The sequence below is a fragment of the Pygocentrus nattereri genome, chromosome 30 (genome assembly GCF_015220715.1).
Source record: "Pygocentrus nattereri isolate fPygNat1 chromosome 30, fPygNat1.pri, whole genome shotgun sequence".
NCBI classification, from domain to species: domain Eukaryota; kingdom Metazoa; phylum Chordata; class Actinopteri; order Characiformes; family Serrasalmidae; genus Pygocentrus; species Pygocentrus nattereri.
The window spans coordinates 2,286,161-2,310,052 of record NC_051240.1 but is presented as its reverse complement, the minus strand read 5'-3'; the positions used below and the strand labels follow the sequence as shown (position 1 = coordinate 2,310,052).

At 40.8% G+C, this 23,892-nt stretch overlaps 2 protein-coding genes across 6 annotated transcripts in view; one reads left to right on the top strand and one right to left on the bottom strand.

The window, feature by feature from the left end:
- Positions 1–1,398: 1,398 nt before the first annotated feature.
- slc19a1 (solute carrier family 19 member 1) lies at positions 1,399–15,959 on the top strand. The gene is made up of 7 exons (XM_017715762.2): positions 1,399–1,649; positions 2,924–2,990; positions 3,248–3,575; positions 7,597–8,380; positions 9,794–9,986; positions 10,468–10,609; positions 11,889–15,959. The coding sequence occupies exons 3-7, from the start codon at positions 3,303–3,305 to the stop codon at positions 12,087–12,089; spliced, it is 1,593 nt and encodes a 530-aa protein (XP_017571251.1). The 5' UTR covers positions 1,399–1,649; positions 2,924–2,990; positions 3,248–3,302; the 3' UTR covers positions 12,090–15,959.
- A 2,353-nt stretch (positions 15,960–18,312) lies between these two features.
- The window catches only part of col18a1b (collagen type XVIII alpha 1 chain b), an 87,855-nt gene continuing 82,275 nt past the window's right edge, over positions 18,313–23,892 (bottom strand). For all 5 annotated transcript variants that reach the window (XM_017715768.2, XM_017715765.2, XM_037536531.1 and 2 more), the window contains 4 exons: positions 22,508–22,846; positions 21,327–21,524; positions 19,557–19,669; positions 18,313–18,731 (listed from right to left, as the gene is read on the bottom strand). In XM_017715768.2, the coding sequence (XP_017571257.1) occupies positions 18,527–18,731; positions 19,557–19,669; positions 21,327–21,524; positions 22,508–22,846 (855 nt within the window). In that variant the 3' untranslated portion in view covers positions 18,313–18,526. The remainder of the gene's footprint in view (positions 18,732–19,556; positions 19,670–21,326; positions 21,525–22,507; positions 22,847–23,892) is intronic.

The following is a 23,892-nucleotide window of genomic DNA, read 5'->3' as shown; positions in this document are numbered from 1 at the left end:
TTTCTCAAACGCTAGAGGGCGCTCCCGAGCGCGTCCAAAATGTATGGGTTGGTATGGAGCATTTGAGCACGATTATTGTGTATTGTGGGGGTTTAAAACTGCGCCCCCTGTAGGTCCCTGACCTCAGTGAGCGCGAACAGCCAATCAGCTGCTCCGCTCGCCAACCAATCAGCACTCACTAGCACTAATGCCCGCCTTCTGCTGCCCAAAACCCGTTTGCTGTAGAAAGAATGAAATATATGGGTATATTTAGGTTTCTTTGGGTTTTTTCAGTGAAATACATCCTTCTACTTTCTAAAATGAAAGAAAAGTTCCGGGCGAGTGATTAGAAACTATTTTACCTTTTCGTTTTTAGCCGTTGAGCGCCGTTTACTCCCATTCATCGAGGACTCGCTCTCGGGCGCCCTCTGCTGTCCTGTTCGTGATATATCGGGGCAATAGCAAGTGGCCAGGCTCATAAACCGGTTCTGGTTGTTGATCCAAAGCACGCGTTTGGGTTTGCCCGTTGGGGTTCATAAAACACATATTTCACCCAGCTAGCACAGCAACTTTATTTGTTCAAATATACTGTCATTGGCTCACAAGTTCACCTGACTTCGCTTCCTGCTATTTACTCTCACAGTGTTTCTTTCTTTTTCCACGAGTAGATGGAGAGTTCTGCTCTGACCAGCTCTGTGTAGATCAGAGTATTTCACATCAGATCCGGGGTATTATTTTTGCTGGAAGGGACCATATCATAGCCTGTAAGTATACCGGATACGTGCATTAATGGGGTCTAAATATTACTCCAGACTTCTGTCTGATCCAAACCTGACAGTTAACGTTCAGCCAGTAACCCATGCGTTTTACAATACAACGCCATGTGAACTGGACGTTCAGATAATTCCATCAACACGCAGGAATGTGTGATAACGATAATAAAACACATGTATTGGATTTAATACGGATTTAATACGGATTTAAATGAACAAGGTGTAACACTGACAGCAAGCATATGGGTACTGCAGTCCCCACACGCTGAGCCCACGCGGGTTGCCAGGTTGACGGTCATTGATCCTACATGAACGAGCGCCAGACCAGCACAACGCTAAACCTGATATTTCTGATCCAGATGTCGTGATTGAGTCCGGTTCCAATCAGTTTTTCGATAAGAAGTCCTGTGTTCCACCCTCTGTCCATTAAAACTCCGCCAACCTCGTTAGTGAATTTTCTACATCTCACGAGGTTCAAAAAAATACATTCCAACACTTCTTTTCCTTTTTTTGACGTGTTCGCCCGAGCGCAGATTTCCTGCAGATCTGGATCGCACGTCCCCCGGATGTGCGCTGCACCTGGTGCTGCGGATGATGTGTAGATCGGGGGTTCTGTCTCGGCCCACCCCTGCCTGTTTCTCACGGGTGCGCGGGTTTATGCTGCACGGCCGTGTCCTAGAGGACTTTAAAGGAGCTGGCTGTGCTCTTTCTCCTTGGCAACACTTTTGTTTCGGGGAAATTTCGACTGTCATCGTGTGAACCACGCTGGCCGGGATGCGTCGCTGCCCGCACAGCAGAACCCGGGGTTTCACAGCTAGCTGAGCTAGCCGGCTTGCTAGTCTTCAGGACTGGTCAGCAGAGCCCGAGAAATCAAGTCGAGTCCACTGAAGGTTTTGGGTGAGTAAGAAATGCTGCTCCCTGCGGTTTTAGTGTCTCGTATCTCTCTTTTTCACCAGCCAGCGGAAACTTTAGCACTTTTAGGCACTGCAGGTTACCCACGTGTGACCGGGGTCCTGACGGAGGCTCCGAGCCCCCCCGGCATATTTCACCGGCGCTGCTTCGTAAACAGACGGCCTGACGAGCTGACTTAGACTTTTAGCTTCAGCATCCCGCGTTACTTGTGTGAGATGGACGGATTTGCTTCTATTAGGACGTAAATATGTAACATTAACGAGGTGGAGTGTTTTCATAGCCAGCAGCAGGAACCAGCTGAAGGGTAAACACAGCGCGTGCTCGGGGGGCAGTAATGCTGCTTCTGTCAAATCAGGACAGAAGTGTCAGTACATTGTGTAAAACTAAGTAATAAGCCGTGTGTAGAGGTGCAGTAAGCGGCACCAGGTCAGTGGAGCGGTTTTAACGCATCCAGCTTCTGTTGGCAGAGCAGGTGAAGTGTGTTCTTCTCTTTCTGGCGCTCTTGGAATAAAACGAATGACATGATAAACCTCGAATGTCGATCATTAATAAAGCATCAGATCACATTACAGCTTATAACGTCAAATCACAATGTGCGCAGATGTCCTTGAGGAGAAACGTGCTGTAGCATCTGCACTCAGGCTGACAGTAAAACAAGCAGCCGCATGGGCCAAGCTGTGGTTTCTTCCTTGAGCTTTAAAATCATAGCTTGCTGACAAAGGCTGGGATGCAGTAAAGTAAAAAAAAAAGTAGCATCACTCTAAAAGTTCTGCCATGTTTGAGGAGTTTTGAGCAGCTGGTGTGCAGCAGCCGTTGTGAGCTGTGGTTGCAGTGTGAATAACTTGCTCAGCATGATGGACAGGCACTTCATACGAACCTGTTCATTCTGTGCTGCACTGTGTTAGTGTGGTGATTAACACCTCTGCCTTCTACGCTGTAGACTGGGGTTCAGTCCCCCACCAGGGCAAACACCCTACACTATACCAATAAGAGTCCTTGGGCGAGACTCCTAACACCACCTTCGCCTCCCTGTGTAAACTCATCAAATTGTAAGTCGCTCTAGATAAGAGCGTCCGCCCAATGCCTTACATGTATTGCCACAGCTTAGCAATAACTGGTATTTTGCCTTCACTGTCCATCATTGCCCTTGGTTGCAACTTGCAAAAATAAAAAAATAAAATAAAATTCACACCTTCCAACATGACTTGTGGAGCTTCAGACTAACTGGCCAATCTTGTGTTTGTGTTTTTCTTTTACAGCGTCATCATGGGCAACTGTGTTAGGTAGCATTTTACAATCATTGTCAGACCTGGAAGCTGGACAAAGGTTAGTTTAACACTGTCAGGTATTTGCAGGTAGAAGATGTTGGCTCATAAACCCAGCTTTTATGAAAAGGACTACTTTCAGATATTTTAGACATTTCATTCATTCATTTTCTGTGTGGAGACCCGAGCTATGCTTGCGCTGTAGAGTCAGCAGCTTCAAGGGTCCTACAACCAGAACATTGTTGAAATATTTTAATACTTCTTTAAGGTTATTTCAGTGTTTCAGTGTAATCTTAAATCCTTTGTGTGGAATTATAGTGAGTGACTTAATAAAACCATTGGAAGTGGTGGCGTAGCTGGACTGCTGTAGATTATGGTTGAGTCCATGGCATGTGGTGAGGGCCAAGAGGAGCTTAAGGAGCAGCCAAGGACCGATGAGAATGAACATGCAAATGAAGCTGAGGAACTCCCTCTGAACGTACTCGGTACCAAGGCAGACCCCCCGGATGAACCCCAGAAACGATGGACGTGGAAGTGGTCAGTCATCTTCCTCTGTTTCTATGGCTTCATGGCTCAGCTGAAACCCGGGGAGCCTTTTATCACGCCACAGTTGCTTAGCGCCGAGAAGAACTTCACTAGAAAACAGGTGAGTGTTTAACTTGGTGAACATTTCAGCGTCACAGTACGAAGTGACGGTCTCACGTGTAGTTTTGTGCCGTTCACTCCCCATGAAGAGGTTTTTAATAAATGCTTTGTTTGTTGCTTTGTAATAAATGCGAAGTTTGTTTAGATCTTGACTTATTTATTTATTTTATGCGCAAAAATTACACACACACACACACACACACACACACACACACACACACACACACACACACACACACACACACACACACACACTTCTAAGCCGCTTCTCCTTCCGGGTCGCGGGGGGTGCTGGAGCCTATCCCAGCGGTCATCGGGAGAAAGGCAGGATGCACCCTGGACAGGACAAAAATTATACAGATATGATTGACCACCCTTGTTTGATGTGATGTCAGCACTCAAAATGTTGGTGTTTAAACCCCTTTTTGGACAGATTTTTGATGTGTGTTTTTAACAATATTCTGGGGAGGAAAACTCTAAAATCATTATTCACACCACGTTAGATACATTAATAATCATGAAGCTGAGTATTATAATTTTCAGAAATTTTAGACATTTCATTCATTCATTTTCTGTGTGGAGACCCGAGTTAGTTACCTGGTGTTTTCCTTACATAATTGGACAAAAAAAGAAGTTATTGTGTCCCAAAACTTTTGACGGGCGATGTATTTATCAGTTACATAGTGATCATTTCAGCCCAAAGCTGGAGTAGAATCCCGTATTGATGATCACATTCCTTCCAGTGGAACTCCATGACTTTGTTTTAGGAAAAGGCTGTTCAGCGTTCTGCTCATTTGTTTGGATTAGTTGTCCCTCGAAAAGCGCCGTCAGAACTGCAGTGTCGCGTTCGGCCCCCATACTGCGCTTTAGAGGCTGGCGACCGGTGTAGATGTGGTCAAAGTTCACATTCCTTTTAAATGGGTCATGTAGACTGCAAGTGCGCAGTTGCCAAATCCTTTAGGCTTCAAATCCCTCTGCAGGCAAATTGCACTGAGCCACTTATTTTCACAAGGTGGATGTGCATGCGTGTTTGTGTGCTTGTGTGTCTCAGAGGAGTTGCAGTCTGAGGCCTGGGGACATTAAGCTCTTAAGTAGTAGTTTGCCGTAGATAAGTGATGGCCAGGGTGTGGCATCATATTCTGGACTTTCTCAAGTTCAGATGCAAATTTATTTTCAACTGCATTTCTAATGTGGTTGTGCATTATTTAAGACATATAGAGCATTAATTCAAATACAAAGTGTGTGTGTTTGCATTTGTATGTATAACGGCTGGCAATATTTTGATTGATTGTAATTGGTATGACTGACATTCAAAAAGACAGATCACAGATTTGCAATTGCATTTCCTCATAGTCATAGTTTTAGTCATTTTTAAAAGCGCTTAGTAGTTTTAAAAACAGAAACATACTCAAGGTTTCAGTACCGGTGCTGGAAAAGAAAACAGCATTTTCTCTAATAATGTTGGTGATCAAGGATTTTCAGCCAAAAACGTTTGAGCTGATTGTCTCGGTCTCGTAAATTAGGGGAATTGGATCAGGTATCTAGCCAAGTCCAAATCCTCAGTGATCGATGATGCTATTTGTATATCAGAACAAAATGTAATGTGCTTGGTATTCTCCTTCAGGACCATACCTGAATGGAAGTTCTCTAGCCTTTAACCTGAAATACGCTGTCATTATAATGCCACATATGTGACATTCAGTGTTTTATCTCAACACTTGAGATATATATATATATATATATATATATATATATATATATATATATATATATATAAACACACACACACACACACACACACACACACACACACACCCCATATGGACAGAAGTATTGAGGCACACCTCATCATCATTGAATTCATGTCTTTCTTTCAGTTTTATTGGCACTGGTGTATAAAATCAAACACCTAGCAATGAAGCCAGCTTTTACAAACACTGTGAATGAATGCTAACTGATTTTGAGCTTGGTGCTGTAATGGGATGCTTGGTGCTGCAACAAGTCAGTTCATGAAATTTCTTCCCTCCTAGAAATTCCACGATCAACTGTGAGTGGTATTATTGAAAGTGGAAATGTTTAAGAACCACAGCAACTGAGCCACAAAATGTCAGACCATGTGAAGTTACCATGTGAGTGCTGAGGTGCATAGTGCGTACAAGTCACCAATGCTCTGTTCACTCAGTAACTGCTCCAGAGTTCCAGACTTCCTCTGGCCTTAACATCAGCACAAAAACTGCACCAGGAGCTTCATGGCATGGTTTTCCATGGCTGAGCAGCTGCCAGCAAGCCTTACATCACCAAGCACAAAGGCAGGCATTGAATAGAGTAGTGTAAAGCATGCCGCTGCTGGACTCTGGAGCAGGGGAAATATATTCTGTGGAGTGATCTATTTCTAGCAGTCTGATGGAGGAGTCTGTAAAGTTTGGTAGAGGAGGTATAATGCTATTGGGGGGGGTGAGGAAATTTCAATTATTCAGCATACAAAGACATTTTTGGACAATTGTATGCTTCAATCTTTGTGGGAACAGTTTGAGGAACGCCTTTTTATGTTTTAGCATGACTGAGCCCCAGTGCACAAAGCAAAGTCCATAAAGGTATGGTTGGGTGAGTTCGGTGTGGAAGATCTTGACTGGCCGCTACAGAGCCCTGACCCCAACCCCATTAAACACCTTTGGAATGAACAAGAACAGAGATTGCAAACCAGGCCCTCTCGTCCTACATCAGTGACTGATCTCACAAATGCTCTTCTAGATGAATGGGCATAACTTCCCACAGACACACAACCTCGTAGAAAGCTTCCCAGAAGAGTGGACGAGAGCTGCAAAAGGGGGACCAACTGCATATTAATGCCTGTGAATTTAGAATCAAATGTCATTAAAGCTCCTGTTGTAGGTGTTGTGTCCCAGCACTTTCATCCATGTAGTCTGTGGTTTCTCATTGCTGCTCAACAGAAATGCCTAATGCTCAAGTTGAGAAACTTCTCGCGTTGCATTATTGGGCTACATGTAACAAACCGTGTCCTTGAATACTGAGTATAAAGTATAGTTTGCATCTGTGTAAATAAAATCTTTTAGATTAATTCAGTGATGGCTAATAAATTTGATAAATTAAAAACAGGTTAAACATCGTTGCACATTGTTGTACATTATTCATCATATCACAATATTGTCCTCTGCAATATTCTTACTGCTGCAGCTTCAGTATACAGCAGTATTTGTGTAGACCACAGTTTTATTGCATGATTTGCATTATCAGATCCTTCTCAGGTGTTCTTGATGGAGTGCACTGTAGTTGTTTTGTTAGATTAGATAAATGGCTTTATTGATCTACAAATGCAAATAATCTGGGTCGTAGCACAAGCCTGTGGTGAACATTACGTATTCACCAACATGTGTTTATCACTTGACGTATCACAATACATAGCAGAATAACTGCAAAAGAACATTCGGTATGTATCATATGTCCTTAGTGCTCTATAAAACAACTATTAAAGTGGCATTCTGGCCTATAACTAGTGTTTGATATATAATTTGTAATGTTATGTAACTGTAGTCTTTAATGTATTCTGTCTGACACAATTCATTTCATTTGTATCCTTGTTTTTTGCCTGTCTCTCATTACAATACCACTACAAGTACATCATGCAGTCCTGAATGCTAATGTAGCCACTGATGTGGAGGCTTGTAAATATAGATGAGGAGATAAAAAAACATTTTGAATTGCACACACTGAAGTATCCACCCTGAAATGTCTGTAGTTTTTCAGAAGTACACCCCTTAAGATGCATCAACAGAAGGGGGTTTTAGTCTTTAAACGGGAAAATCTTGCCCAAGACACTTCAGCAGCACTGCTATAGGCGTGTTTACACCAGATGCAGAGATAATTGCATTTTTGTTTTTGGCAGCTCCATTACATTCATTGATTTCTCCCAGTGATTAAATGTCAGTAAGCTATTTATGGTATCTTAGTTCCCTTGTTTCATGTTTTCTTACCACTTGGTGTTAAATCTGCTCTCATTCCAGGTCACTAATGAGATCAACCCCGTGCTCAGCTACTCCTACATGGCAGTGCTGGTGCCTGTTTTCCTGTTGACAGACTATCTACGCTACAAACCTGTTTTGGTCCTCCAGAGCATGAGCCATGTCTCCATCTGGCTCCTCCTGCTGCTGGGCACCTCCTTACTGGAGATGCAGTTCATGGAGTTCTTCTACGGTATTACAATGGCTGCCCGAGTGGCCTACTCCTCCTACATCTTCTCCCTGGTCCCAGCATCTGTGTATCAAAAGGTCGCCAGCTATTCTCGCTCCTCCGTGCTGCTGGGATTGTTCACTAGCTCTGTGATGGGTCAGTTGTGCATATCGCTGGGTGGCATAACGTATGGCACTCTAAGTGCAATCTCATTAGGCTTTGTCTCTTTTGGACTCTTGCTGTCCGGCTGCTTGCCATGGCCCAAGAGGAGTTTGTTCTTTAACCAGAGTCACCTAGAGGAAGAGAGGAGGATTGCTGCTCAGTCAGAACTGGACAAAATCAAATCAGATGGCAAGGCAGTTAAAGCTTTGTCAAGTTCCAACAGCAGTGGTTGCACTGCCTCCTGGACAAACTCAGTGTTCATTCAGATGCTGAAGGAATTGAGAAATGTAGTGAAAGTGCACAACCTAAGACTTTGGAGCCTGTGGTGGGTATTCAACTCCACTGGTTATTACTTGGTAGTGTTCTATGTGCACATCCTGTGGAACCATGTGTACGCTGCCACAGAGCAAAAGTATGTCTATAACGGAGGAGTGGAAGCTGCTTCTACTTTGCTTGGTGAGTAATTGCAATAAGTGAGAAATTGCAGCTATTATATAAAATTCTGTATCCTTTCTTTTGTCTTTTTAAAGCCGCCAGTTAAAACGTTCCTCTGTGATCATAAGTACCAACACACAAGTTCACACCATGGCAAATGTTTGTTGCCTGCTGCCCTTTGCAAGGTTTGACTAGGTCCTCCCTCAAACTACCTGTCATAGGAATTCAAAGAAACATCTAAACGTATGTTTACAACACATTTTGATTCAAGAAAACCTGAAATCAGTCCTTTTTTTATGTTCTACAGCAAGAACATATAGCCTCCAGTCATTGGCTGCTCATTCCAAGGTCAGTGTAGCATGGGTTCAACAAATGGGAGCTTTGTGTGCAGTGCAGTTCCAGGGTAGCAAAGGTGTTTAAATGTGAATAAAAAGGTGCAAAACCTTTTCACCATGGTAATGGGAAAACACCTTTAGACTGATGTTTTAATTAGACCAACCCCAGTTCAATTAGACCGTTTTTTTTAATAGGCCTTCTGTTCAAGCCTTGTGTTAGTTAACTTGGAATCAGACTATGTTTTAATACAGGCTGACATAAATTAAGATTTCATATGTTCTATGTTTTGCCCTTTCAGTGCAGCATCAACATTCAATACTTTTCACTGTTAACATTAAAAACTGACCTGCGATGACATGTTTGCCTCAGACGTGCGTGTATTAACTGGCCGGGTCCCACAGTTAACCATTTTTATCTTCTCCGTGGATAGTCTGAAGCCACCTCGCTCGCTACTTTGAGCTCCGCCTTCATAAGGCACTGGATTGTTTGTACCCGACCTAATAAGGCTGCGCTCCTGCCCGTATTTAAATTTAGAATTAACATTTTTATTAAGGATTAGCCACAGACTAATGCTTAGTCAAAAGAATTTGCCGAGTTGCAAGTTATGCTTTGTGTCAATGCTTGTCTCAGGATAATGCTTGTCTCAGTGTTTAAACATCAGATGAAACGTGTTTAATGTTTAATGTAATGTCAGTGACCTTAAATGTGGTCCGAGTCCTTGAGTAGGGCCTTCTCAGGTCATGTGGAAAGAATGCAAGTCTATGATTGTGTTTGACTGATCACAATGACAAACTGATTGGACTGAAAGATCATGACGTAATGAAGGCTCTTACTTCAGGTTCACCTCATGTCATAGCTCCATAGATCACAGTTTGCTAGTACAGAATGGGCTCAGTTCAATTCCTGTAGCTCTTGAGTATCGACTTTGCTGAGCTACTATTCAGTGAAGTCCTTTTGTAAATTGTTGTTATTCGTGTTGTCTCTGCCAACATTCCATCAGTTATCAAATGTCCTAATATCTGATGGAGTAGTTGCCTGTGATTCTGGCTCTATGCCTTTAATGGGGTCATGACTAATGCTTTAGTGCCCCTTCTCCAGGTGCAATCACGTCATTTGCGGCAGGCTTTGTGAAGATCCGATGGAATGTGTGGTCTGAGCTGGTGATTGGCGTGATCACTGCAGCACAGGCCGCTTTGCTGCTTCTTATGGACACCACTGACAATATCTGGGTGTGCTACGTGGCCTACGCCCTTTTCAGAGGCTTCTACCAATTCCTGGTTCCTGTTGCTACGTGAGTGACTCCGGTAGTATTCAAAATGATGCTTCATGTTTTGCGTTTGGAACCAATTTTGCTCTTGTCCTATGACTGAACGAGTATCTAGTGCAATAGGACAAGGGTTCCCAATCCCAGTCATGGTGACCTTTCCTCTGCACGTTTTTGTAACTTCCTCACTCTACACAACTGATGCTTAACAGAATGCATGTTAAGTGGTTGATGAGTTGAAAGAGGTGTTCTCGATAAGACAGCGTGCAAAAACTGCATAGCATTGGGTCTGTCAGGATTGGTATTGGGAAACGCTGCATTAGGACAAACAGAAATAGGTCCCCTTTTATATAACAGTAAGCATGCTGTGCTGCATCTGTGAAAACATGGTGGTCACTAGAGAGAGAGAGCAACTTGTGGTGAGCCACCTGAAGGGCTAACCAGATAATGATAGCAAACAAACTTTGATACAAAGAATTGAAAAGTTAACTTGCTTCTCTTTTCTCAGTTTTCAGATCGCCTCCTCGCTCAATAAACAGTTATGTGCTCTAGTGTTTGGAGTAAACACGTTCTTGGGAACAATCTTGAAGACCATTGTTACTCTGATTGTGGCAGATAAGAGAGGATTGGCTCTGCCTGTGCACTCCCAGGTGAGAAACATGTTTTTTAGGAAAGCTTAATATAACACAGCAGAAATACTGTTCATTTCCTACACCAGTGTTTGCCAATTCGTTCCTCAGGGCCGCCCAAATGGTTCACATTTTTTCTCCATAACTCAACACATAGAGACGAAGGAAAACATGGGCTGAATTGGGAAACACTGACCTACGCTGTGGTCAAAACGTCCCCCTAAGCTATACTCCCTACAGATGAAAACATGTACAGTACTCTTGTAGGGAACAGAATTCCTGATTTAAGTGAACAGTCTTGTACGTGAATGTCACACTGGTGAACAAAGAGGTGTCAGCAATCCCTGCCAATGCAGCAGCAGTCTGTAGTTGAGAGTCCAAGAGAGCATAAGTAGCCTCGGTCTCTCTGGATGGGAAGGATGACCCTCCCTGTTCCTCCATCCCTGAGTGTGACAGGCATCTGTTAGCTGACAGACACCCCTCCACTCCAAAAATGCCGTTAGTCCATCGAAACTGCTAAGTTTGACGACACTTCAGAGCTAAAGAGTTCTGAGTGAGCACTGAAGAGGAGCCTTCTCATGCCACTGAATGGAGCATTTCATTGAAGTGCATTGAGAAGTTCTATCGTTTTAGGAGTGCTGTAAAGATCTTGGTTGTTTTACATTAAAATGACATTAAAAGTCTTGGCTCCAAAACAGCTCTTCATTCTGTCCCATTTATAATTGATCATTTTAAAATTAGCCGTGTTAACAATTTATCTACATATAGCACAAATGGATCTAAATAAATATATAATTTCATTTTCAACTCAGTCAAAGTTTGACCATAATTAAATGGTCAACATACATGTAAACAGCCGTTCAGAGTTCTTTGATGTGAAATGCTGTTCCAGACAAATTTACTGAGTCAGAGTTATTCACAATTTTAGTGACAGGAACCAGACATCTAAAGAGTTGAATGCCTCTGAAAGCTTCCTCAAAGAAAACTGTTGCTTATGAATGATTACATATGAATGATTATGAATTTGCCAGAGACATTGCTTTAAATGGTCTAAAATGTATTTAATAAAATGCTTTCATGGTGTAATAAGGTATTCTAGTTCCCCCAGATTTACCACTGTTTCACCGTTTTCAACATTACATATAAAACCTTTAAGACACGTGTAGGTTTCATGGATGATTTGGAAAAATAAATAAGTGAACTTTCCCCCCCAGTGAGCCACTGACCACATCTGACCACTCTAAATGACTTTGGTTAAATTTCTACCGCTGAATTCACTTTTTTTTTCTTCTTCTTTCAGTTTTTTGTATACTTCTTTTACTTCACTCTGCTGACGGTGGTGTATTTGGGCTGCGCCATCTGGGTCATCGTGCATCATTACCGCATTCAGAGGCAAGAACAGGTACCCACAGAAGTCACTATACCTGTTGAACTTGGTGCTGTGGGAATGCCTGCCTCTGAGACAGACCCTCTTGCGAATGGAAATACTGTCAAGACCTGAGAATTGTGAGATTGACCTCTTTCTCACTTGGTATTATTTGATTTCTCCCTGTCTGTCCCTCTTTAATTAGTAGAGTACAAGTTTAATGTAACTAAAGATGTAAACCTGATGCTCTTTTAGATGGTAACTATACACCAACCAGTCGTTTCATGAAGTGCACTTTCTTGTTTCTGTGCTTCACTTATCGTATAGGTGCACTCTGTAGTTCTACATTTAGACTGTAGTCCATCTGTTTTTCCTTATTCTTCATTGGTCAGACCTCCACAGAGGTGTCATCTGGGTGGTGGATCATTCTCAGCACTGATACTTGACATGGTGGTGATGTCTTAGTGTGTGTTGAGCTGCATTCTCTCTTGCACTATCCAGCAAACCGATGGACTGCAGTCTAATTGTAGAACTACAAAGTGCACCTATATGTTAAGTGAAGCTGATACAATGGACAGAGTGGAGATAAAGGAAAGTGGCCAGTTGGTGTACGACTCTCAAATTCAGGACACAAATGACTTGTTTGAGCTTTGTGTGCTCTTCAAAAGACTGCAGCTCAGACTGCTTCAGTTCAGAATGAACGTCTATAGGGCTTTTTACAACAAAGCAAAAGTGCCTTACAGTTTAAAAAGCTTGCACATTTCTCTGTTGTGCAGAAATCTTACGTTGTATCCTCTATTCTCCACTTGAAATAATCAGTTGTGGCATAAAATGTTTTTGTTTTTTTTTATGAGCCACACTTTATGTGCTGAGATCAGTTATATAAGAACAGTTGGTTAATTGATGTTTCAGTTCTTTGCTTTCATTTTTTAGAAGGCAGATATTTTAAGTTTTCTTTTATATGGAATTTACTAACCTGAGTATAACGTCACTTTCCTCCTACGGAACAGTACAGATTGTATTCCTGTCTGTTAGTGATGTGTATTTACATTTATGAAACTGCCAGTGATATTTTTTCATTTCATAATGTGAAACTTTAAATAATTGTAAAGCTTTTGAGCTAGTTTGGGGTACATTTGCAAGTGGAGGTTTTATAAGGATTCTGACAAAAAAAAAGATATACATATGATTATGTATTAATCAGTCCCTGTAGTAGTATAATTTCTCATAACCAATTTAAAGCTAAATTCTTAAATTTTGTCTAAAGATATTTTGTAAGAAATTCAACTTAAATTCACATTTAATTTCAAATTTATGACAGATAAGAGATTCACCTTGTTAAGTAATCAGGAATCTGTTTGGGGGTCAATCAAGCCTGGTGTAAATAACACTGCCTTAATAATTACAGTTAATAATCGTACACTGTCTATAACATACTGTAATATTCAGAGCAGTCATACAGAATTTATGTATGAAGTATTTCGGAAATCTACATCTAACATGCTTGGATCTTTATATCCATGGTAGGCTGATGCTGAGATTGCTAACATTTTGTGTGTGTGTGTGTGTGTGTGTGTGTGTGTGTGTGTGTGTGTGTGTGTGTGTGTCACTACTGAATCTGTGCCCCTGCCTGATTTGCTCTGTGCATGTGCGCCACTGCATGCATGCATAGATCATGATATTTTTACTGCCAATATCATATTTGTACTGCAAACGTCAACATTTTACAGCTGTAGTTGAGCCGTAACAAAATGGTTATATTCCCTAAGTAAGGTTAGACTGCCGGTACCACCATTCTGGCTCTGCATGAGAACATGTGTCTAGCTGAATCTCAAAGGACTAGTTACTCCCTGCATAGTGCACTGCATAGGCCATGAGGCTATAGCTTCTACTCTACACTGCACTGTTAGATCGAATGTTGTTCAGCTTTCACTGAATGTAAACGTCCTTTAATCAGACGGATAAATGTGCGTAGTTGTTATGTAATGACCTCTGTGGTGCGCACTACATAGGTAGCACAAACACAGGTCTGTGTTTTCATCGAAAGTATGATAGCTTGCCAACAGAGCACCGAAGACAACAAAACACACGTAATTACTATTAGGAACTAAGTAATATTAAACTATTGCTGGTTCAGCGTTAAACACTGCTTTATAGTTAGACTAATGCGCTAATAAGATGTCATAAAAAGTGGGTACAGATCAAGCTGTGTCATAAAACCTCATACAGTGTACGTGTGCCACAGTGGCGCACGTGTGTGAAGGAAATCGGGCAGGTGCCGCAGAACGGGTAGCAACAGTGTCCAGCATGATTTACGTTCATACAGTGTCATTTTGGCCCCTTGATTGTGGCCCTTGATTTGCCCCTTAATGTCCATATTTGGTCGTAACTACACAGCAGTTCTAGTTGTGCCTCATGTATGTTTTGGGTTTTCAATCCAAACTCTGATGTAACGTTTCTGGTTCTTCATAGATTTTTGATCAAATGAACTGAAGCCTGTCTCACCAAGCAGGGTTTCTTGCTTAGCCAACTAACTTTAAGCTCAGATCTAACTCTTGATTTTCTGTTTCACGACAGTGAATCATTTTTTTTGCAGGCTATATCACCATGGCAACGTAACCAGCCCTGGAGGCTGTTAAATGTACAGCATAAGTCTGAGATTTTAGATGATAAACAGATACACCAAGAAGGCCAGACTTCTAATGGAGGAGGATCTCTCTGGTCTTTTTCAGGGTGCTTTTTTTGTGATATTTGTCACATCAGGCACCTGAGGAGAAGTATTGCTTATTTGCATAGTAATCAACTTACACTATACAGATATCATGTATATTAAGCTTTTACTACTGCAAAAAGCAGCAACACCGTTGCTTTTTATCATTTAGAAATGCTTTACTTTCTGTGTATTAACCCTAACACACTTCCACGCATATTAATCTGGCTTGTCTAAACCTGGCTTGTCTAAACCTGGCTTAACAGAGGAGGCTGTTATCTGCTATGGTAAATTGAGTTAACATTTGGGCTGCAGAATCATTCAGGAACACTGTTAAACCTGCTTTGTGTGACGGGCTGCAGGAAACGAATGGCTTGAAAATACAACCAAGAGTCCTTATAATTCCATCACTTAAACATTGGTTTGAAATATGCATATATTTGATTATCAAAATGCTGATCATTAGGTAAACACTCTGAATTTTGCACTTTTATATAAGGTTTTATATAAAATGTCTTTTTTTTTTAATCCAGTGCATGTTGGTTACATGTACCACATGTGATTGTTTTTTTTTTATGTTTATTTTAAATCAGTAATATATACAGGTACAGTTTATAAACTGTGAACTGTTGCTGCGAAATCATACACTGAAAATTGCATTATTTATATATATATATAAATATAAACTTGCGATGGACTGGCGACCTGTCCAGGGTGTATCCTGCCTTCCACCTGATGATCGCTGGGATCGGCTCCAGCACCTCCTGCCACCCTGACGGAGAAGCGGCTTAGAAAATGGATGGATGGATGGATGGATATGGATATAGATATATATTTCGAATGTTTTGTGATGGGGCTGCACAATAATGACAAAATCCTACTCTTACAACTGCAGTGCTACATATCAGTATTGTGTTGCACTTTTCAGTATTACTGCATTATTTCAGTTTTTTTGCAGTACATTAATACCTCGATTTATCTAAACTCACTTGGTCAAGATACTCTAAGCAAACTGAGAACACTGTGAATGATTAATCTGCTCATTTCTATATTACATCATCTTGCAGTATCAATAGTGCAAAAGCCAGAAGAGAGATAACGATTAACAGATGATCTAGTGTGCAGCCCTAAATTTGTAATGAATGATTCTTAGAACAAGATACAGGCACTCAGGAGGATTGTTTGATGGACAGTCAAGAAAGATACTTCATGGGTTGACAAATTCATAACAAGTATAATAATTTCATCCTGTGTGAGTTCAGTAAATAAAAAACGACATGTTTTAGAGATCATGATTGTTTATTACTGTGGAATTACAGTACACATGATATACAAATGGCTCTCACGTCTGTAGTGGTGATATGATCCCTTAGGAGAAGATACTGTAGTACAGTAGACTAAAAGAGAAACGGAGGACCGGTGAGTCTGTTTTGAGGGCCAATGTTAAGCTCAAGTTCAAAATAAATATAAAACTAAAAAGCATTATTTGAGTAGATAAAGTATAAAAGCATATAAATGTTACATGAATATGTTAAAAAAAATATGTAAATACAAAAAGGTGTTGATTAACATTGGAACCTATTTCACACGTAGGCGTAGGCAGAGAGCACTTTCTGGTGAACTTGCAATGAGCTAAATATTGAGTAAAACTACAGACCTTCAGTGGCCTTGAGTCTTTGGTTTTGATTTGTGAAGGCACTTCAAAAATTCCATTAAAAAAAAGAATTTTTACTTTTAAATGCTCTACCTACTATCTACTGAGCATTTATAGCTCTATGAAGATCATGCTGAGGTGACAAGATCACAATTACGCCAGATCTGTTTAACGGAGACTGCTATGTACAAGCGAAATCGAAAACAGTTCAGATTTGTACATTTAAGTGAAATAGATAGCTATAAAGCAGGCACTTCAACTGGCCCTGTTTTAGTTACTAAAGTCCGTTGTCCGTTTATTTTTCTAGACCCTTTGTCCACTGGCTGTATGAAGTGTTTTTACAAAGTTATAACAGAGTAACAGTGATGTGAGATTTCTGTATAACAATTTAGTTTTTTTTCTTACTCAAATATTAAAAATATGTAGGGAGTCCATGTAAAGTCACAGAAGGCCTCCCAACTTGACCATCTTAGGTCAGCTTAATGCTTTTAAATTCTCTCTCTCTCTCTCTTTTATACGTGTGTGTATACACTCACCGGCCACTTTATTAGGTACACCTTGCTAGTAAAAGGTTGGACCCCCTTTTGCCTTCAGAACTGCCTTAATTATTTGTGGCATGCTTTCAACAAGGCGTTGAAAACATTCCTCAGAGATTTGAGTCCATATGATAGCATCACGCAGTTGCTGCAGATTTGTCGGCTGCACATCTATGATGCGAATCTCCCGTTCCACCACATCCCATGGATTGAGATCTGGTGACTGTGGAGGCCACTGGAGTTCAGTGAGCTCATTGTCATGTTCAAGAAGCCAGTTTGAGATGATATGAGCTCTGTGACATGGTGCATTATCCTGCTGGAAGTAGTCATCAGAAGATGGGTACACTGTGGTCATGAAGGGATGGACATGGTCAGCAACAATACTCAGGTAGGCTGCGGCATTTAAACGATGCTCAATTGGTATTAAGGGGCCCAAAGTGTGCCAAGAAAATATCCCCCACACCATCACACCACCACCACCAGCCTGAACCACTGATACAACGCAGGATGGATCCAAGCTTTCATGTTGTTTACGCCAAATTCTGACCCGACCGTCTGAATGTCGAAGCTGAAATCGAGACTCTTCAGACGAGGCAACATTTTTCCAGTCTTCTGTTGTCCAATTTCGGTGAGCCCGTGCGAACTGTAGTCTCAGTTTCCTGCTCTTAGCTGACAGGAGTGGCACCCGGTGTGGTCTTCTGCTGCTGTAGCCCATCTTCTTCAAGGTTTGATGTGTTGTGCGTTCAGAGATGGTGTTCTGCATTCCTTGGTTGCAACAAGTGGTTATTTGAGTTCCTGCTGCCTTTCTATCATCTGGAACCAGTCTGCCCGTTCTCCTCTGACCTCTCACATCAACAAGGCGTTTTCGTCCTCACAACTGACCGCTCACTGGATATTTCCTCTTTTTCGGACCGTTCTCTGTAAACCCTAGAGATGGTTGTGCGTGAAAATCCCAGCAGATCAGCAGTTTCTGAAATACTCAGACCAGCCCGTCTGGCACCAACAACCACGCCACGTTCAAAGCCCCTTAAATCCCCTTTCTTCCCCGTTCTGATGCTCGGTCTGCACTTCAGCAGGTTGTCTTGACCACCTCTACATGCCTAAATGCAGTGAGCTGCAGCCGTGTGATTGGCTGATTAGCTATTTGTGTTAACAAGCAACTGAACATGTGTACCTAATAAAGTGGCTGGTGAGTGAGTGTATATGATAATACTATACTATCTGTATATTAAGCACAATGACAATTTCAAAGTATTAAGCAGATCTGAAATTGTAAGTTGGGAACTTTTTCTGCAGTGTGGTGATTTGAGGTGGATTACCCTACTTAGATATTGAGGCACTACTGTATACTCAGGCATTTTAGAATATGAGGTAAAATAAATGGGACATTGTGCTACTAATCTGAGCCATTTGACACATTCCCAGAAATATCCAGAAAAACAATCGACATTCTCCATGTTCATATTTCATCTTTAATCCAAAGTGCTGGAGTATACACTACAAATTTCATTTTCACTGTTCCAATTTTAGTTTTTAATCGACTGTGGACGTCAGAATACGATGCCTTTCAACACTGTCTTCTAGTGTCTACTGTGTTCTAGTGTGATTGTTTATATTCCCCCCATTTTTCTTCTGAGACAGCTGTGAAAACTGATCTAAGACAAACATGGCCTCACTTGGCGATGTAGCTGTTTTCAATACACAGCACGATAGAGGATCTGGAGCAGCTGCGTGCCGCCTGCTGCAGGAGGAGGCCGTCCTGGAGGGAGGAGGCCAAGCCTGTAACTGCATGGTTGTTGGTACGCCATGTTTCACAGTAGCTGTCTGTCTGCCGCTGTCCTGCAGTGCTCGAACCATGCCACACCATCTTTTCTGGCCTGGGAGAGAAAACATAAGAAAGTTAATCCTTGTACAGAGCACGAAATGGAACTGTACAAACCCAGATCCAGAAAACGTAAAATGCATATAAAACTGAAAGCAGTGATTTGTAAACGGTCTTCAAGTGGAAAACAGCACAAATATATTTATTATTTAACTTAGCAACTTTATTAATTTTTGTAAATATATGTTATTTCCACACTTGATGCCTGTAACACATTCCGAACAAGCTGGGACAGGGGAAAGGGGAAGATTGTGAAGTTTCCCAAGAGTAGACAGCTGAATAGGTAACATGATTCTATCATGATTGGATACAAAAAGAACATAAAAAAACCTCAACTTTGTGAAAAGCTGCGTGCGCAAATAGTCCAACAGTTAAGAACAATGGGCCTCATGCTGGCAGGAAATAAGGGCCATATCATCTGCTTACTTAAGAGAAAGATCACTGCAGTACCTCGTGTGTGTGTGTGTGTGTGTGTGTGTGTGTAGGGAACAACAAAGGGGACAAAACAGCCCTGAGGTTCACCAGTGTCAGAGTACGGCAGTCAGAAAAGATTCCACCTTCACAACCACAACAACTGATGTCCTCAGTTCAGAAAGGATTACTGAACTCTGCTGATGTAACATTGGCAAACATGTCCGGTCCCAAGAGAGTTAATTAGTCGAAACACTGGATATCATTCATGCTGTTTTCAATAAAATCCAGGGAAGAAATGAAAAGGATTTGCTGAGCACTGCTCTGTTTTTATTCACATTTTCCTACTCTTCCAACTTTCTTGGAATTGGGTTTAAACTAAGAAATGAGAGATTGAAGGTTAACTTACCACGCGTCGTCATTGAGGACATCTCTGCCATCAAATGAGTAGACGCGTACGTTTTCTCTCATTTTCCCCTCATCACGGAAAATGGACTCCCAGTTGCTGAATAACTCCTCATCCTGACGGAAACATTGACAAACGTTACTGATTTGGCAGCAGCTTTTTTCCACTGCACACGCATATATTACTATGGACTACAGCACTAAAAATTCAGGTAATATCAGCCAATACAATGTTACATTTCTATTTCACTGTTATGCTCTAATAGGTTTCTCTATCCTCGTGTTCTCATGCTAAAAAGGCATTATTGAATCTTTTTCATGTTTATTATTATTATAACCATAGTGGTGTTTAGATCGATCAGTTCAGCCTGTAGTGCTGTCATATAATTAATTAGGTAAAGTCTCATAAATAGTTCTGAGTGCATTTCACCAATTTCATGTCCATAAAGTTTTTTTTATATATAGTTAGCAATAATTCTCCAACACTGACAAAAAACAAACAAACAAACAAACAAACAAAAAAAACAGGCTGTCAATATAATCTGCTAGTATAAGCCAACTGGTATGTTACTCAGGCGCTACATATTACTGCTATCATCCACTGTTGGTATAGTGGCAGCAGCAGTAACAAAGGGGAATTCAAAATTTCTGCTTACTGAGATGTAAAAGTTGTGCTGAGTAGTTGGAACTGAAACGCTCTTTTTAGAGAAACTTGCCAAGTCTGAATTGTTCACAGTGGTGATGATAGGAACCAGACATCCCAAGAGTTTAATGCATTTATAAACTCCCTCATAGAAAGTTATTGCTAAAAATGAGTACAAACATTGCCTGATGCCTGGGAGCTTTGATGCATAAGCTTTGAGAAGGTTCTGGCCTAAAAAGTATATATTGTTTAATCCAGTACTTCTATTTTACAATGATCAATCGCTATCGCAGGTCCTTCCTTCCTTCCTTCCTTCCTGCTGCTGCTGTGAGACTGGACAACCAGCACTGCTCCCAGTAGACCACACACACACACAATATACACACACACAATATACACACATACAATATACACACATACAATATACACTTACATTCAGAATGCGAACATTCTTCATTGTGCAATATGCTAAGTGCAATACAGATTCCTATGCAACTCTTATTTTATTTTCCTTATTTACCTGTAAATAGTCTCGAGATTTAGCTTTAATCTTTATTATTTATAATGTTGATAAGGTTTATACTGTTTCCCATTTCTATTACCGAGTGTCTTACTCCTGTTACTCTGCTGCTGCTGTAATACTGTGAATTTCCCCGCTGTGGGACTAATAAAGGATTCTCTTATCTTATCTTATCAGCTTTACACATTAAAACTCAAGACGCCTGAAGCTTCACTGGTGGATTTGGATTGTAAACAAAATTCTGAGTGTGTACGTCTCTAGAATGAAGCATTTCACATCAAACCGCCCAGATGACTTCACATCTCAACTAAATTGTGCAGAAATTTTGAAAAATCAGTGAAATTCTTCTTTAAAGTTAATTTGTTGTTATTGTTCATCGTGATGCGTGTGTACGATGTGTATATCATTACTGATGTGGATATACACACGCAGGTCTCAGGGCACACAGTTTTAAATCAGTTTACGCTACAGATACTAAAGTGAAAGATTAGAGCAGAATGACTGGACGTGTGCAAACAAACAGAACTGAGCAAAAAGGCCTTTACTGTAAATGTAGGCTTAGTAAAAGATCTGTGATTTAGCTGATAGTAATTGTGATAAATTCCACGTACTTTTAGGTTAACAATAGGAATCTGATCCCGGTCACTTTTGCGCACTATACTGTACAGGTCCTGGAGTCGTGATGAAAGGAAGGCTCTGAATGTGCCTTTGAGTCCAATAGCTTGAGCCTGGAGAAAGCACTGATGGTCCACTCCTCTAATACCCTGAATATCACCCTCTTTAGGTGAGTTGAGGGCAATTAGGTGCAACTAAAAAAACAAAAAAACAAAAACACAGGTCATGAATAAAACAAACAACCTCATTAAGTACACTTCCTTTTAGGTCTACAATTATAGACTGTAGTCCATCTATTTCTATGCATACATTTTAGGCCCCCTGTCACCCTGTTCTACAAAGGTCGGGTGTGGTGGTCTTGTGGGGGTCCTGAAAGTTGAAGAACAGGGTAAAAGGGGATAAATAATGGAGAAAAACAGATGGACTATATTCTGTAATTGCAGAACTGCAACTACATGGTAAGTGGAGCTGATCAAATGGACAATGAATATAGAAACACACAAACTTGTATACACAAATATTGGAGATCTCTCTTTTTTTTGTTCATTTTCTTTCCACACTGCAAAATTGCTAAAATCTTAGCAAGAGAAAGCATCTTAAAAGTAGGCAATATGCATATTTCTCATTATGAGACCGATAAAATACCCTAAGATTCAACCTTCATGTACAGTAGGTTATTTTATCAGGCGAAAGCTTCTCATTGTAGATAATTTTACTTCTTTCAAGCATTTTTTAAAGAATATTTTCCTCTTTTTTCTGAAATAAAAACCTGATAATGTATGTAAACATTGCTAAAACATACATTTCACTCCCCGGTTCATACTGTCCACAAATGTATACTAATATGAAAAGATATCCTGTTTTTTTAAAGGACGGAAACAAAACAGACTGTTCAATTGTAAGTGATATTAAAAAGGATGGGAACTGGTCATGTATAGATAAATTTGGCTCATTTTGGTACATAAAACACAGAGATATAATCAGAGGACCTATAAAATACAGATTGTGGCCTCTGACTGACAGGATAGTAAAACAATTTCACTTGATAATATTAGTTAAACTTAAATCTTCTCATAACGTGAAATATTAAAAGGCATTTATTTGCCCAGACATCACGTAGTGACCTGACATGTAAAGAGAAAGCTTTTCCATCTTAAAAATAGTTCAAGGTGCTGACCGCAGGACCGGAGGTGTGTGTGTGGGCAGGACGGTGGGGTTCTGGTGGGCGGGGCCTGCGCACTGATGTAACATGGTACTCGGACCCTGAGTGATGTGGGTCTCTGCTGTCAGGCTGGTGGGGATGGTGTCTGGGATCCGGTTCTGAGTAGCGTGGAGCAGTTGGTGGTGAGTATTTAGGGACAGTAGTGTAGCGTGGGTCATACGGAGGTTGGTGTTCAGTATCAGGCTGTGCTGTCTTAGATACTTCAGACAGTGTGGGAACTCTGGGGTCTGTCACATGGGACTCTGAAGAGTACACCACCACAGGAGGGGGCTCCACTGCTGCTACATCACTGTCCTACAGATAGATAAAGAGAACGAGAGATATATTAAAGTGACCAGATGTCCCATAATCCAGTGCACATCTGACATATTTCTTTCACCTAAAAGAAAACCACACATTATTTTAAACATGGTCATGTGTCACATGGTCATTGACTGGGTACGGCCTTGATATGTCAACTACTAATAGATGCTAAAAGCATGTAGTTTTTTTGCAGGACCACAAAAATAAAAAATTCTGATATTACTAATTAATCTAATCGACTGAAATATTTTTTTCCTTCTAACTCTTCTAGTAGATAAACTGGGGCACTGCTGTGTGAAATGTGTCACTGTGTTGAGCTGCTTTTGGGCAATAAGCAGTAAAAAAGGACTGAGAAACCCCTGCTGTGAATCCAGTCCACTCCTCTCAAAAATGGGCCCATGCTGGGATAAAACACACAACATCCTTGATTAAAAACCATGTTTAAATGCTATTTTTCATTATGGTAGTTGTACAAGACACTTTTCAAACCACTGACTTGCTTTCTCACCTATGAAGACAGAAATCTAGTTTGCTTCTGGTTTTGTAAATCCTACACATTTCTCTGTTTCTACTGCTTTATGACAGATCTGAGAGAAAGTTTTGGTCTAAAATGCATATTTAACTCCACTTACAGAGGAGATGTACATACAATGCACAGTGAAGTCACATAAAACTTATTTTTCCAGATCTATCCAGTTTTACCATCATCATTAGATATAAAAACTCAGAACTCACATGTAGGTTTACTGGTTGTTTTAGATAGTAAATATATTTGGATAGTAAATATATGGTTACATTTGGGTGGCATGACTCTTGGAGCCTATAACTACCACTGTAAAGAAATCAGAAATCAGTAAGTTTCTATAAAGTGACCAATCATTTCACATTAAAGCACTAAATGGCTTTATTTATATCTCGAATGAATTACGCAGAGATTTCTTTCGTGGTCCTGTCATGGCAAACATCTGGCTAGATTTGGTTTCTCCAGTGACCTCCAATTACACACGTTACAAAGAATTGATATGTTTGTGCATATT

Excerpts from the sequence above, each read along its gene's own strand:
- slc19a1 (XM_017715762.2), top strand. The coding sequence starts at position 3,303 with ATGGTTGAGTCCATGGCATGTGGTGAGGGCCAAGAGGAGCTTAAGGAG. Across the intron at positions 8,381-9,793 it reads AGCTGCTTCTACTTTGCTTG|GTGCAATCACGTCATTTGCG; the intron begins GTGAGTAATTGC and ends CCCCTTCTCCAG. Across the intron at positions 10,610-11,888 it reads CTCTGCCTGTGCACTCCCAG|TTTTTTGTATACTTCTTTTA; the intron begins GTGAGAAACATG and ends TTCTTCTTTCAG.